This window comes from Bombina bombina, chromosome 7 (genome assembly GCF_027579735.1).
Source record: "Bombina bombina isolate aBomBom1 chromosome 7, aBomBom1.pri, whole genome shotgun sequence".
Classification (NCBI taxonomy): Eukaryota; Metazoa; Chordata; class Amphibia; order Anura; family Bombinatoridae; genus Bombina; species Bombina bombina.
This window is the reverse complement of record NC_069505.1, coordinates 142,041,560-142,058,571: the sequence shown is the minus strand read 5'-3', so window position 1 is coordinate 142,058,571 and position 17,012 is coordinate 142,041,560. Positions and strand designations below refer to the sequence as shown.

The window sequence follows — 17,012 nt, the reverse complement described above, 5'->3', positions numbered from 1 at the left end:
ATGGGCGTCTTTGATGTACTTGGCGCCATTTTAGCGTGAGTCCCTTGAGCGGGAGTCAAAGGGTCCGACACGTGGGGAGAGTTAGTCGGCATAACTTCCCCCTCGTCAGAATCCTCTGGTGATAATTCTTTTAAAGATAACAGCTGATCTTTATTGTTTAAAGTGAAATCAATACATTTAGTACACATTCTCCTATGGGGTTCCACCATGGCTTTTAAACATAATGAACAAGGAGTTTCCTCTATGTCAGACATGTTTATACAGACTAGCAATGAGACTAGCCAGCTTGGAAAACACTTTAAATCAAGTTAACAAGCAATATAAAAAAACGTTACTGTGCCTTTAAGAGAAACAAATTTTGCCAAAATTTGAAATAACAGTGAAAAAAGGCAGTTAAACTAACAAAATTTTTACAGTGTATGTAACAAGTTAGCAGAGCATTGCACCCACTTGCAAATGGATGATTAACCCCTTAATACAAAAAACAGATTAACAAAACGAAAAATATGTTTTTTAAACAGTCATAACAACTGCCACAGCTCCTACTTTTGAAGCCTTTTGAGCCCTTCAGAGATGTCCTATAGCATGCAGTGGACTGCTGAGGGAAGCTGAATATCACAGTTTGTAATTTTAACTGCACCAACTGTAACTTTTATACTATAACAGTGGAAAGCCTCAGGAAACTGTTTCTAGGCAAAAAACATAATTTATGCTTACCTGATAAACTTATTTCTCTTGTAGTGTAGTCAGTCCACGGGTCATCCATTACTTATGGAATATATCTCTTCCTAACAGGAAGCTGCAAGAGGATCACCCAAGCAGAGCTGCTATATAGCTCCTCCCCTCACATGTCATATTCAGTCATTCAACCAAAACCAGACGAGAAAGGAGAAACCATAGGGTGCAGTGGTGACTGGAGTTTAATTAAAATTTAGATCTGCCTTAAAGACAGGGCGGGCCGTGGACTGACTACAATACAAGAGAAATAAATTTATCAGGTAAGCATAAATTATGTTTTCTCTTGTTAAGTGTAGTCAGTCCACGGGTCATCCATTACTTATGGAATACCAATACCAAAGCTAAAGTACACGGATGAAGGGAGGGACAAGGCAGGAACATTAAACAGAAGGAACCACTGCCTGAAGTACCTTTCTCCCAAAAATAGCCTCCGAAGAAGCAAAAGTGTCAAATTTGTAAAATTTTGAAAAAGTGTGAAGTGAAGACCAAGTTGCAGCCTTGCAAATCTGTTCAACAGAGGCCTCATTTTTAAAGGCCCAGGTGGAAGCCACAGCTCTAGTAGAATGAGCTGTAATCCTTTCAGTAGGCTGCTGTCCAATAGTCTCATAGGCTAAACGTATTATGCTACGAAGCCAAAAAGAGAGAGAGGTAGCCGAAACCTTTTGACCTCTTCTCTGTCCAGAGTAAACGACAAACAGGGAAGAAGTTTGACGAAAATCTTTAGTTGCCTGCAAATAGAACTTCAGGGCACGGACTACGTCCAGATTATGCAAAAGTCGTTCCTTCTTTGAAGAAGGGTTAGGACACAGTGTTGGAACAACAATCTCTTGATTGATATTCCTGTTAGTAACTACCTTAGGTAAAAACCCAGGTTTAGTACGCAGAACTACCTTGTCTGAATGAAAAATCAGATAAGGAGAATCACAATGTAAGGCAGATAACTCAGAGACTCTTCGAGCCGAGGAAATAGCCATCAAAAACAGAACCTTCCAGGATAACAGCTTGATATCAGTGGAATGAAGGGGTTCAAATGGAACGCCTTGAAGAACGTTAAGAACTAAGTTTAAGCTCCACGGCGGAGCAACAGTCTTAAACACAGGCTTAATCCTAGCTAAAGCCTGACAAAAAGCCTGAACGTCTGGAACTTCAGCCAGACGTTTGTGTAGAAGAATAGACAGAGCAGAAATCTGTCCCTTTAACGAACTAGCAGATAAGCCCTTTTCTAAACCCTCTTGTAGAAAGGACAATATCCTAGGAATCCTAACCTTACTCCATGAGTAACACTTGGATTCGCACCAATATAAATATTTACGCCATATCTTATGGTAAATTTTTCTGGTAACGGGCTTCCTAGCCTGTATTAAGGTATCAATAACCGACTCCGAGAAGCCACGCTTTGATAGAATCAAGCGTTCAATCTCCATGCAGTCAACCTCAGAGAAATTAGATTTGGATGGTTGAAAGGACCCTGAATTAGAAGGTCCTGTCTCAGAGGTAGAGACCACGGTGGACAGGACGACATGTCCACTAGGTCTGCATACCAGGTCCTGCGTGGCCACGCAGGCGCTATCAGAATCACCGAAGCTCTCTCCTGTTTGATCTTGGCAATCAAACGAGGAAGCATCGGAAATGGTGGAAACACATAAGCCATGTTGAAGACCCAAGGGGCTGTCAGAGCATCTATCAGCACCGCTCCCGGGTCCCTGGACCTGGATCCGTAACAAGGAAGCTTGGCGTTCTGGCGAGACGCCATGAGATCCAGATCTGGTTTGCCCCAACGATGAACCAATTGAGCAAAGACCTCCGGATGAAGTTCCCACTCCCCCGGATGAAAAGTCTGGCGACTTAGAAAATCCGCCTCCCAGTTCTCCACGCCTGGGATGTAAATCGCTGACAGGTGGCAAGAGTGAGACTCTGCCCAGTGAATTATCTTTGAGACTTCCAACATCGCTAGGGAACTTCTGGTTCCCCCTTGATGGTTGATGTAAGCCACAGTCGTGATGTTGTCCGACTGAAATCTGATGAACCTCAGAGTTGCTAACTGAGGCCAAGCTAGGAGAGCATTGAATATTGCTCTTAATTCCAGAATATTTATTGGGAGGAGTTTCTCCTCCTGAGTCCATAATCCCTGAGCCTTCAGGGAGTTCCAGACTGCGCCCCAGCCTAGAAGGCTGGCGTCTGTTGTTACAATCGTCCAATCTGGCCTGCGAAAGGTCATCCCCTTGGACAGATGGGGCCGAGAAAGCCACCATAGAAGAGAATCTCTGGTCTCTTGATCCAGATTTAGTAGGGGGGACAAATCTGTGTAATCCCCATTCCACTGACTTAGCATGCACAATTGCAGCGGTATGAGATGCAGGCGCGCAAATGGTACTATGTCCATTGCCGCTACCATTAAGCCGATTACTTCCATGAACTGAGCTACTGACGGGTGTGGAATGGAATTAAGGACACGGCAAGCATTTAGAAGTTTTGATAACCTGGCCTCTGTCAGGTAAATTTTCATCTCTACAGAATCTATAAGAGTCCCTAGAAAGGGAACCCTTGTAAGTGGTAATAGAGAACTCTTTTCCACGTTCACCTTCCACCCATGCGACCTCAGAAATGCCAGAACTATCTCTGTATGAGACTTGGCAGTTTGAAAACTTGACGCTTGTATCAGAATGTCGTCTAGGTACGGAGTCACCGCTATGCCTCGCGGTCTTAGTACCGCCAGAAGTGAGCCCAGAACTTTTGTAATGATTCTTGGAGCCGTAGCTAATCCGAAGGGAAGAGCTACAAACTGGTAATGCCTGTCTAGGAAAGCAAATCTTAGGTACCGATAATGATCCTTGTGAATCGGTATGTGAAGGTAGGCATCCTTTAAGTCCACTGTGGTCATGTACTGACCCTCTTGGATCATGGGAAGGATGGTTCGAATAGTTTCCATTTTGAATGATGGAACTCTTAGGAATTTGTTTAGGATTTTTAAGTCCAAGATTGGTCTGAAGGTTCCCTCTTTCTTGGGAACCACAAATAGATTTGAAAAGAATCCTTGCCCGTGTTCCGTCCACGGAACTGGGTGGATCACCCCCATTAGTAAGAGGTCTTGTACACAGCGTAGAAACGCCTCTTTCTTTATTTGGTTTGCTGATAACCTTGAAAGATGAAATCTCCCTCGTGGAGGAGAAGTTTTGAAGTCCAGGAGATATCCCTGAGATATGATCTCCAACGCCCAGGGATCCTGGACATCTCTTGCCCAAGCCTGGGCGAAGAGAGAAAGTCTGCTCCCCACTAGATCCGTTTCCGGATAGGGGGCCCTCTCTTCATGCTGTCTTAGGGGAAGCAGCAGGTTTCTTGGCCTGCTTGCCCTTGTTCCAGGACTGGTTAACTTTCCAGCCCTGCCTGTAACGAGCAACAGCTCCTTCCTGTTTTGGAGCGGAGGAAGTTGATGCTGCTCCTGCCTTGAAGTTACGAAAGGCACGAAAATTAGACTGTTTGGCCTTTGATTTGGCCCTGTCCTGAGGTAGAGCATGGCCCTTACCTCCCGTAATGTCAGCTATAATTTCTTTCAAGCCGGGCCCGAATAAGGTCTGCCCTTTGAAAGGAATATTAAGCAATTTAGATTTAGAAGTCACGTCAGCTGACCAGGATTTAAGCCATAGCGCTCTGAGCGCTTGGATGGCGAATCCGGAGTTCTGAGCCGTAAGTTTGGTTAAATGTACGACGGCATCAGAAACAAATGCGTTAGCTAGCTTAAGTGCTTTAAGCTTGTTCATAATTTCATCCAAATGGAGCTGTGCGAATGGCCTCTTCCAGAGACTCAAACCAGAATGCCGCCGCAGCAGTGACAGGCGCAATGCATGCAAGGGGCTGTAAGATAAAACATTGTTGAACAAACATTTTCTTAAGGTAACCCTCTAATTTCTTATCCATTGGATCTGAAAAGGCACAACTATCCTCTACCGGGATAGTGGTATGCTTAGCTAAAGTAGAAACTGCTCCCTCCACCTTAGGGACCGTCTGCCATAAGTCTCGTGTGGTGGCGTCTATAGGAAACATTTTCATAAATATGGGAGGAGGGGAAAAAGGCACACCAGGTCTATCCCACTCCTTGTTAATAATCTCTGTAAGCCTTTTAGGTATAGGAAACCTACATAATTTTTCTGGAATTGCAACCGTGTTACAATCATTCAGAGCCGTTAATACCTCCCCTAGCAATATGCGGAGGTTCTCAAGCTTAAATTTAAAATTAGAAATCTCTGAATCCAGTCTCCCTGGATCAGATCCGTCACCCACAGAATGAAGCTCTCCGTCTTCATGTTCTGCCAACTGTGACGCAGTATCTGACATCGCTCTTACCTCATCCGCGCGCTCTGTCCTTAACCCAGAGCTATCGCGCTTGCCTCTTAATTCTGGCAATTTAGATAATACTTCTGTCATAACAGTAGCCATGTCTTGCAAAGTGATTTGTAAGGGCCTCCCTGATGTACTTGGCGCCACAAAATCACGCACCTCCTGAGCGGGAGGCGAAGGTACTGACACGTGAGGAGAGTTAGTCGGCATAACTTCCCCCTCGTTGTCTGGTGATAATTTCTTTACATGTAAAGATTGACTTTTATTTAAAGTAACATCAATGCAATTAGTACACAAATTTCTATTGGGCTCCACATTGGCCTTTAAACATAGTGAACAAAGAGATTCATCTGTATCAGACATGTTTAAACAGACTAGCGATGAGACTAGCAAGCTTGGAAATACTTTTCTAAATAAATTTACAAGCAATATAAAAAACGCTACTGTGCCTTTAAGAAGCACAAAACGCTGTCACAGTTGAAATAACAATGAACCAAAATAGTTATAGCAACCAATTTTTCACAGTAAATGTATTAAGTTAGCAAAGGATTGCACCCACCAGCAAATGGATGATTAACCCCTTAATACCCAAAAACGGATAACAATTTAATAATTAACGTTTTTATCACAGTCAAAACACACTGTCACAGGTCTGCTGTGACTGATTACCTCCCTCAAAATGAATTTTGAAGACCCCTGAGCTCTCTAGAGACGATCTGGATCATGGAGGATGAAGTAGACAGATTGTGACTGAATTTTTACTGCGCAAAAAAAGCGCTAAAATAGGCCCCTCCCACTCATATTACAACAGTGGGGAAGCTCAGATAACTGTTTCTATGCAGAAAACAAAGATGGCCATGTGGTAAAAATCATGCCCCAATAAGTTTTATCACCAAGTACCTCACAAAAAACGATTAACATGCCAGTAAACGTTTTAAACATACATTTGAAAAGTTATGAAGTGTTATTAATAAGCCTGCTACCAGTCGCTTTTACTGCAGTTAAGGCTCATACATTATTTCAGTATTAACAGTATTTTCAGAGTCAATTCCATTCCTTAGAAAAATACATTCAGTGTACACACACTCATCAGCCTAATACCAGTCGCTATCACTGCATTTAAGGCTGAACTTACGTTACATTGGTATCAGCAGTATTTTCTCATCCTCAGAAAAATAATTTACTGCACATACCTCATTTGCAGGGGGCCCTGCATGCTATTCCCCTTTTCTGAAGTTACCTCAGATGAGAACAGCCAGTGGATCTTAGTTACGTCTGCTAAGATCATAGAAAACGCAGGCAGATTCTTCTTCTAATGCTGCCTGAGAACAAACAGCACACTCCGGTGCCATTTAAAATAACAAACTTTTGATTGAAGAAATAAACTAAGTTAAAAAACACCACAGACCTCTCACAGCGACCTATCTTTAGTTAGGCTGCAAGAGAATGACTGAATATGACATGTGAGGGGAGGAGCTATATAGCAGCTCTGCTTGGGTGATCCTCTTGCAGCTTCCTGTTAGGAAGAGATATATTCCATAAGTAATGGATGACCCGTGGACTGACTACACTTAACAAGAGAAATAAAGCCAGCCATGTGGAAAAAACTAGGCCCCAATAAGTTTTATCACCAAAGCATATATAAAAACGATTAAACATGCCAGCAAACGTTTTATATTGCACATTAATCAGAGTATATACCTCTGATAGCAAGCCTGATACTAGTCGCTATTAAATCACTGTATTTAGGCTTTAACTTACATTAATCCGGTATCAGCAGCATTTTCTAGCAATTTCCATCCCTAGAAAAACTTAACTGCACATACCTTATTGCAGGATACCCTGCACGCCATTCTCCCTCTGAAGTTACCTCACTCCTCAGACATATGTGAGAATAGCAGTGGATCTTAGTTACTTCTGCTAAGATCATAGAAAAAACGCAGGCAGATTCTTCTTCTAAATGCTGCCTGAGATAAAATAGTACACTCCGGTACCATTTAAAAACAAACTTTTGATTGAAGAAAAAACTAACTATATTTTACCACTTTCCTCTTACTACCTCCAGCTATGTTGAGAGCTTGCAAGAGAATGACTGGATATGGCAGTTAGGGGAGGAGCTATATAGCAGCTCTGCTGTGGGTGATCCTCTTGCAACTTCCTGTTGGGAAGGAGAATATCCCACAAGTAATGGATGATCCGTGGACTGGATACACCTAACAAGAGAAATTTTACTTTCATGACTCAGATAGAGCATACAATTGTAAACAACTTTCCTATAAACTTCCATTAACAAAATGTGCACAGTCTTTTAATATTTACACTTTTTTGAGTTACCAGCTCCTACTGAGCATGCGCAGGAATTCACAGAATATAGGTATATGCATTTATAATTGGCTGATGGCTGTCACATGGTACAGGGGGAGTGGAAATAGACATAACTTTGAAATGTGTCAGAAAGAAATCTACTACTCATTTAAGGTTCAGACTAAGTGCTATTGCATTGTCTTTTTATCATGCATTTGTTGATTATGCAAAGCTACTGTATTTACTGGTCCTTTAAGAAAGTATTTTAATGTCCCTGATTTTAGTGTCTAGTGGACTAAATATTCACAATTCTCATGGATGTATCATTCATTTTTTGAAAAAGAAGTCAAATTTTACCCCTCCCACTTTGCTACTCTAGACAGTATAAATAAATATGGTCTCACAACTGAAATTCTGGGCATCGACCATGTGCTATATAGAGGGTAAAGTGACCCCTCATTTGTACGAGAAGTGGTCTAATAAATAGATTTAATGTTTGTAAAAGGTAACATTTTTATATTATAGAGCTATTGTATAATGGGTCAAAATTGGGCAGATTTTTAAATCCATGTAAGAAATAATTTCAATAAGTATGACGACTTTCAAGCTGTCATATTAATAACCTGTTCTATTGCCACTAATCTACACATATTTAAACAGTTTGTTTTCCAAACAAGGATTTTAGAGATGGCCCACAGTATACATGAAACATTTATTAATATTTTTCAAACCATAAAACAACTTACCGTGCACAAAGAATCTCTTGTGATGGTCAATGAGAAGTCTGAAGAAAAGTCTAAATCCTTAATCGTTGTCTTTTGACAATCTATAATCTTAATGAAAACAAAAAAACAAATTAAGCCACTTTTCCGTATACTAAATTTACACTATTTTACACACAAAAAAATGTCTTTCAAGATTCAGATAGAGCATGCAATGTTAAGCAACTTTCTAATTTACTCCTATCAACACATTTTCTTCGTTCTCTTGCAATCTTGATTTGAAAAAGCAGAAATGAAAGCTTAGGAGTCAGCCCATTTTGGTTCAGCACCCTGGGTAGTGCTTGCTGATTGGCTACATTTAGACACCAATCCGCAAGTACTAGCCAGGTGCTGAACCAAAAATGGTCCAGTTCCTAAGCTTACATTCTTGCTTTCTCAAATAAAGATACCAAGAGAACGAAGAAAAATTTATAATAGGAGTAAATTAGAAAATTGCTTAAAATTGCATGTTCTATCTGAACCATGAAAGAAAAAAATGGGTTTCATATCCTTTCAATGTTTCATTGGTCATTGTTCCTGGAAAAACATATAGATTAACCGGGAATGAAAGTATCACAATTTTACAGGGAATATTATTTGTAACACACAAAAAATAAATAAATATCAATCTTTCTTCATTTCAAAATGGTAATATATTACTTGCATTTTGGATATATTGCTTTTTGCAACTTAGAGGTTAGAGAAAGACTTCCCAAAGGTCTTTGAGAATCATCTGTGCGCTTTATAAATATGATCACCTTTAGATCATAAATATAAACGCTGGACATTCTTGGAGAGAAAAAGTACAGTCCCATCAATGGCTGAGTACCCGAAAATCAAAAACTCACTGACATGGAGAGAAATCACAGAATAACTTTGGGGGCTTTTTTTTGGAGCATTTTATTGTAAGGTGTGTATCTTTCTTTCACATCCAGAACTCTGCAATGTTAGATAAACAGGTTTAAAAGTTTGTCTAGCAATGTTTGAGGGACCTCAAAAGTCTGGGGAGACTCCTTAGATAATTTCTCTAGAGTGGGGAGCTTTAGATCAGTGGCTCCTCAGGGAAAACACAAGGCAAGAGAGACACAAAACCATAATGTTAAGTATTCATTTAGTTTTAAGTAATATTGTCAAGGTAACCTATTCTTGAACCGGTGATCAGTACCAAAGATAAATACATGAAGGCAATAGCAGGGAGAACAAAAACAATTTCTTGTGTAGGTCTGATTCAGATAAAACATGCAATTTTAAATAACTGCCCAATTTATTTCTATTATCTAATTTGTTTCATACTCTTTGTATCCTTTCTTGAAAAGTATACCTAGGTAGGCTCAGAAGCTGCTGATTGGTGGCTGCACATATATGCTTCTTGTCTAGCTAGCTCACAGTAGTGCATTACTGCTCCATCAACAAAGGATACCAAGAGAATGAAGCAAATTACAAAACAGAAATAAATTGTAAACTTGTTTAAAATTGTATGCTCTATCTAAATCATGAAAGTAAAAATTCTGGGTTTCATGTCTCTAAGTTGAAAATGGGTCCATTTAAGGAATGTAAAGCTTAAAAACTGAACAAGTTCTTTCTATAGCCTGAAGGAAAGTCAAAACACTAGCGTGAAGAGCTATCTTTCACTAAACAGCACAAACATCATAAAGACTGACAGCTACAGCTATATCTATTAAAATATATATATTTAAGAATATGGAGATAAAACGGAAAGCTTGGTTAAAGGGCCATGATACCCAAATGTTAAAAAATGATGCAGTATAGCTGTAAAAAACATAATTTATGCTTACCTGATAAATTTATTTCTCTTGTAGTGTGTTCAGTCCACGGGTCATCCATTACTTATGGGATATATTCTCCTTCCCAACAGGAAGTTGCAAGAGGATCAACCAAGCAGAGCTGCTATATAGCTCCTCCCCTCACATGTCATATCCAGTCATTCGACCGAAACAAGACGAGAAAGGAAAAACTATAGGGTGCAGTGGTGACTGGAGTTTTAATTAAAATTTAGAACTGCCTCAAAAAAAGACAGGGCGGGCCGTGGACTGAACACACTACAAGAGAAATAAATTTATCAGGTAAGCATAAATTATGTTTTCTCTTGTTAAGTGTGTTCAGTCCATGGGTCATCCATTACTTATGGGATACCAATACCAAAGCTAAAGTACACGGATGATGGGAGGGACAAGGCAGGAACATTAAACAGAAGGAACAACTGCCTGTAGAACCTTTCTCCCAAAAACAGCCTCCGAAGAAGCAAATGTGTCAAATTTGTAAAATTTTGAAAAGGTATGAAGTGAAGACCAAGTTGCAGCCTTGCAAATCTGTTCAACAGAGGCCTCATTCTTAAAGGCCCAGGTGGAAGCCACAGCTCTAGTGGAATGAGCTGTAATTCTTTCAGGAGGCTGCTGTCCAGCAGTCTCATAGGCTAAACGTATTATGCTACGAATCCAAAAAGAGAGAGGTGGCCGAAGCCTTTTGACCTCTCCTCTGACCAGAATAAACGACAAACAGAGAAGAAGTTTGCCGAAAATCTTTAGTTGCCTGTAAGTAGAACTTCAGGGCACGGACTACGTCCAGATTATGCAAAAGAAGTTCCTTCTTTGAAGAAGGATTAGGACATAATGAAGGAACAACAATCTCTTGATTGATATTCCTGTTAGAAACAACCTTAGGTAAAAACCCAGGTTTAGTACGCAGAACTACCTTGTCCGAATGAAAAATCAGATAAGGGGGGGCGGAGCTAGCTGCCTAACAGAGCGGTCGCACTGAAGTGGAGCTCCTAGACAAATTGCCTTATAAATCTATTATAACTTCTTTTTTCCCTACCAAGAGATTTTAAAATCAATCCACTCAGAACCAGGACTGCTCTCCTGCACTCAAAGACTGTTTTTCGCATTTAATCTTGCACCGGCCGGTGCTTGCGGTGGAAACCGCACTGAGTGCTACTATCGGACAGCCTAAACTGAATACCTGTGACCGGAGCACAACCGCCAGTCTCCCTGGCCAACGGCTACACCTAATCGCCAGCTCCGGAGAGTCGGAGCTCCGCTCCGGAGCTGTAGTGGCCTCAGCAGTCAGACCTTTCTCACGCCAGCTACAGATCGGGCGGGAGGCCACAGACCCGCCGCATATCTAATACCACCTAGGCCCGACAACAGCTACACAGCCAAGCGACTGCTGCCATCGTCCTGCTCTGCCACCTCCAGGACACAGAAGGGGTCCCCTGACCGAGAGAAGGTGTACAATCGAGCCGGTAAGTGCACCCACGCTGCAGAGTAACAGAGCGCTGTGGCGCGAAAACGCCGCCATCTTACCTTGCTCAGCATACCTCTCCCATGCTCCCACGCCAGACCCGCACATATCCTTAAGTCTCTCCTGGTCACATAGCGGATAATAACCCCGAAGAAAGGGACAGTCATATAGCATTGGGGCACCGCAGTATCAGATCTAGACGGCACCTAAAGTACCCACATATATGGACTTGGCAAAAGTTACTCAGGCCCTAGCCTTACCCCTATATAGCTGACCAAGACTCCCCAAACTTCTAAGGGACACCACTGCTCGCAGACACCCTACTGCTGCCCCTGGGCTCTCGCCACTAACTCCACCAAAAGAGAGACCTCCCTAACGGGAAGTATTTGCGTGTAGCTACACACAGCTTACGCAACAAACTATAACGCAGAAAACCTTGTATAAGGAAGATTTGGGGTCATCCCAGGCTCCCTATCTTTATTGCAACAGGGAGACACTATAGTGACTGTGAGAACACCACACCAGCAACGACACGCCAGAGCATTCTTGCTACCTCACGTTGATATTGGCCTGTCCTGACTTAAAAGTCGCTGACCTCACTGCACCAACTGAAGTGAACCTTGTCCCCTCTCCCCACCATTTCCCACCTGTATCTGCAGGTGGGTCATATCCTCACTCCTTTTACCTACTCCGTCAATAGGAGACAAATCCCCTGGGGAGTGGGGCACATACTGAGGATTGCTGTTTGTCGTATATGGGACCCTAGAAAACAGAACCTAGATACACATTAAGCTCACGCCTCGTGAGAAGGGCCTGATATTTCCCCACAGTATCATTAACCGCCTGCAAGAGATAAGACATTTGATCACAAGTCCTTAAGAACATACTGTCCTTGCCTGAATATTATTTTCTCTGTGTGGGGATCGACCCATGCCAGCATGTAATTAGACACTAAGCATCTGTGACCCCGCCGGCCAATGTACGCCTATTAGCATATGCAGAGCAGGCAGGCTCTCAGCAGCAACACACAACTCTTAACGTGCAGTTCCATCTCCTATCGTAGCAGCATGTCACAGTCTCACAAAAGAAAGCAGAAACCCCATGCCACACCAAAAAGAACTGTTGTAGATCACTTCCATCCTCGCAGAGGCACAGCCCGGACGAGATCGGAAGATGAGTACTCAGATACTGGAAGTGCCTCAGATACCCAGTCCGGGTCAGCGCTAATGCAAAAAGCTTCACAAGCCCTGGGGGCAACCAACAGCCCAAACAATAACATGATAGACGCCATCCAATCTCTACTGTCCTCACATCATGACTCCCTAGCCAAGAGATTTGACAGATCCCATGCGGACTTAAAGAGGGACATTGGCCTTATAGGAGAGCGTACAGACGCGCTGGAGCGCAGACAAGAGGACCTCGCAATAGACCATACCAATCTCCTCAGCTACTCCCAGTCTCTGGCCATTCAGATTACTGATTTGGAAATTAAGCTGGCCGATCTAGAGGATAGATCGCGCCGCAATAACATAAGAATTAAGGGCATACCGGAATCAATATTACCACAAGACCTAGAGAAATACCTACATACCCTGTTTGACACGGTACTGGGACCTGGAGCAAATACTGAAGCTCTTATAGACAGAGCACACAGAGCGCTTAGAGCACGGTCCGCAGACGGGGGGCAACCAAGAGACGTAATAGTGAGGCTGCACTACTATACATACAGGGAAAAACTCCTCAGAGCCCTGGCTAGAGATAAGCGCCTGCCTGAAGAATATGCTGGATTACAAGTTTACCCGGACCTCTCCACTTACACACTACAGCTTCGCAGGCACTTTCAACCCTACACCAAAATCTTGAGGGAAAAAGAGCTAAAATACAGATGGGGGTTTCCAGTAAGACTTTTTATAACGAAAGATAGCCACCAATTTGTGGCCACCACCCCCCAACAGGCACGTGAATTGCTGCAAAAATGGGACATGCTCCCTAGAGATGAAATAGAACGCCCTACAGACCCAGGTCGGGCACTGGCCTGAGAGCATCAGCCCCGCCATGGAAACCTTTGCCCCAAAGACCCTCTAGCCTCACTGGAAAGTCCACAGAGATCAACAAAAAACTCAGAGACTCTACAGAACCCCATCAGGAAATGGACACATAGAGAGCCTGCTTACTTACATACCTTACTTACCTTACTCACTTTATTTAATGTACTCCTTGAAAGACAGTGAAAGGACTGTCTCAGGGGCACGCGTCCTCCAAAAAACTCACAGATGACCTCCCAGGCCAAGCGGAGAGAAGACGGGTGAGATTAATCTACCTACTTGTTATAGCTTACTTAACTATCTAAATAATGGACACTAGCTACAGCCTTCTAATTTGTCTATTATCTATTGCTAATAATGTTGTTTGTTATCCATTCCTAATAACGCATCCACTGTTGTTTTAATTGTATTGAAATGCACCACTGAACTCTTGGCTATTCCCACACTAAGATTTGGTACCCATTAAGACGTTGACCAGTGAAAGTACTTGAACCTAGCTTGCACATGCATCAGACAGCACATAATGACTATATGACTACTATCTCCCTAGAAGCTACACTCACGGACCAGACGCACGCTCTGACCATGCCATAGATTAATGCCCCTTGTTGAGCTTAGCTTTACTTAACGACCGTAGAGTCGCTAACCTAACTGTCATGAGCATGCGAGATGACCACACTACTCCCCTCACGACTTATGACAGTACATGACTGACGGTAACGACGAGTGGGCCCACTGTAATTGGTCCATAGCCCAAGAGAGACTCAGTACCCCCTCGAAACCCGGACCCACTAATAGTACTCTAGCTACCAGGCCTAGGCTTCTGATTATAACTGAGGTACTGGACTACAACATGACATGTCCTAGTCTCTAACACAAACCCTCCCTCTAATCAGACCCAGATATAACAGAGCGCACACCATACCTCTAACAAGAGTCGAGCCTTACAACGCATTCGGCTCCATATCAATCATAAGGGATCAAATACAGCTTGAAAAGGGAACAGTGGTTATTACTCCCCCGTTACCTCTCCGTATTATTGTTTAGCACTGTTAAGATTTAACCTGTTGAGTTCAGTGTTTTTGTTTCAAGGTTTACAGTATTGAATATTTTATCTTACATGACATGCATATGTTATCCTTTTGTTCCACAGTTTTCATTGAACTTTAAAGTACATTTTAGGCCGGCGGGACCATGGACCCCTCTCCGCCTAGCTCCACCCCCAACACAGTAGTTGTGCCCCACTGGCTACGTCCAGTTTGTGCACTCATTGCGAAAGTGTATATCCATCACTTTTAACCAGTCACAGAAGGTTTATTCTGTTTCTTTTTTTCTTTCTTATTTTTTTTTTTTTTTTTTTTTTTTCTTTTCCTCCCTGGAAATACTCCCCACATCATAGTGCATTGCGTACTCCTATCCCCCACAAGCGCCAATCTGAGTCTCCTCCAACTGAACACTAATTAGATCTCCTCTCCTTAGCGACCTAGGCTACCGCTCCATCACCCATATAATGGCCCCCATCCGCATAGCCACACTTAACACACAGGGCCTGAACTCCCCTACCAAGAGGAAATTGTTACAGAATTATAGCTCGACACATAAAATCCACATCATGCTCTTACAAGAGACACACTGGATGGGGGAACCCCGGATCTCTGGAATTTCCCGGCTTTATCCGGTATGTGAAACTGCCTCCAATACGGATGGCAGGACCAAAGGAGTTGCCATTTTGATCAGTAGAGACCTGTCCTTCAAAATGGAATATGTTGAAAGAGATAGTGAGGGTAGATTCCTGATACTAATTTGCATACTCAATCAGACACTATTTACTTTAGTCTCACTATATGCACCTAACTCCAAGCAGATCCCCTTTCTTCGCAAGCTCCTAACACACATAGACCAGATTAAAAGGGGTCATCTGATTATTGGAGGGGACTTCAACATGGTTTGGGACCCAACCGTAGACAAACAGTCCGCCCTCACGACACACTCCGACAGAAACATTTCCTCCACCTCCAATGCCTTCCGAAAACTCATATACCAACACAACCTGTATGACGCTTGGAGGTGCTTGGCACCCTCAGTGAAAGACTTCACTCATCACGCAAAGGCCCATAATTCATATTCCAGACTGGATTATATATTCTGTGACTCGTGGTCCCTGGACCAATTCACTAATCCCACCATTAGGCCCTGTACATGGTCAGACCATGACATGGTCTACCTCGATCTTATCGCATTACAAGCCCTAACGCATAGGCCCCCTTGGAAACTCTCCGAGCATTGGCTATCAGATATAGAACTGCCGGCACTCCAGGCGGTTGTGCAGGAGTTCTTATCACATAATGACACGGGTGACACTGCTATAGACATACTTTGGGCCGCTCTCAAAGCGTACCTCCGGGGTCACTTTATCAAAAAAACAGCCCGACGGCATAAAGAGGGTAGCCAGCCCTTAGCGGCACTGTACAGCGATCTGCGCGCCCTTGAGCAGACAAACAAGCAGATCCCAGTACCCAAGTAGCCCGTCAAGTCGGACTCATTAGGGAAGAGATCTCCAAGAGAGATCAATTACGGGTTCAGGAAAATTTACATAAACTCAAACAATTATACTACCATAAAGGGAATAGGGCAGACAAACTTCTGGCCAACAAACTCCGCCAGCGCACACTGCAGAACAGGATACCCCGCATTGCAACCAGCAGAGGCGAGGTATACTCACCCAAAGAAATAGGTGAAGCATTCGCTACCTATTATAACTCCCTGTACAATATTAAAACTTCTGAACAGACTAGTGAAGTTGACCGTAGCAATATCCCTGAGTTCCTGGGAAAACTACCTATGCCCACTCTAACTGAGGAGTCTAGGACCGAATTAGGACGGCAGTTCACCCTAGATGAGGTCAAAATCGCCATTAAAGATCTAGCTCCACACAAGGCCCCTGGACCAGATGGGTTCACAGTGCTGTTTTATAGAGCACTTGGCCCACTCATAACCCCGATACTACTCCGCGTATTTCAGAATGTAGCTACTAAGGGCGCATTCATGGCGGAATTTTTGGAAGCAAACATCACCACAATTCATAAAGAGGGTAAGGACCCGTCACTGTGCTCCAGCTATAGGCCCATATCACTTATTAACGTAGATGCTAAAATCTACGCTAAAATATTGGCAAACAGGCTAGGGAAACACCTGCACTCAATAATACATCTGGATCAGGTGGGCTTTATCCAAGGGAGGCAGGGAACTGATAACACTCGACGCCTCCTAAACATCTTTTCTGAGGCTGCAGATATGGGACTTCCGGTACTCGCCCTGTCACTGGATGCCGAGAAGGCGTTTGACAGGGTGAGGTGGGATTACCTATTCCAAACCATGTCAGCATTTGGAATACCAGATCCTTTTATCACAGCGGCTAAGGCCTTATACTCGGCCCCTACTGCGGTCGTTAGAGGCCTGGGATTTTGCTCCCCTAAAATCTCAATTAGCAATGGAACCAGGCAGGGATGTCCTCTCTCCCCTCTACTATTCGTCCTAGCTATTGAGCCCCTGGCGATTGCCATTAGGG

The 17,012-nt window shown here is 43.1% G+C and overlaps 1 protein-coding gene across 1 annotated transcript in view; it reads right to left on the bottom strand.

The window, feature by feature from the left end:
* PRMT3 (protein arginine methyltransferase 3) overlaps positions 1-17,012 on the bottom strand; it is a 606,280-nt gene that overhangs the window by 175,741 nt on the left and 413,527 nt on the right. Inside the window, exon 13 of the mRNA XM_053720370.1 lies at positions 8,124-8,210. Coding sequence (XP_053576345.1) covers positions 8,124-8,210 — 87 coding nt within the window. The remainder of the gene's footprint in view (positions 1-8,123; positions 8,211-17,012) is intronic.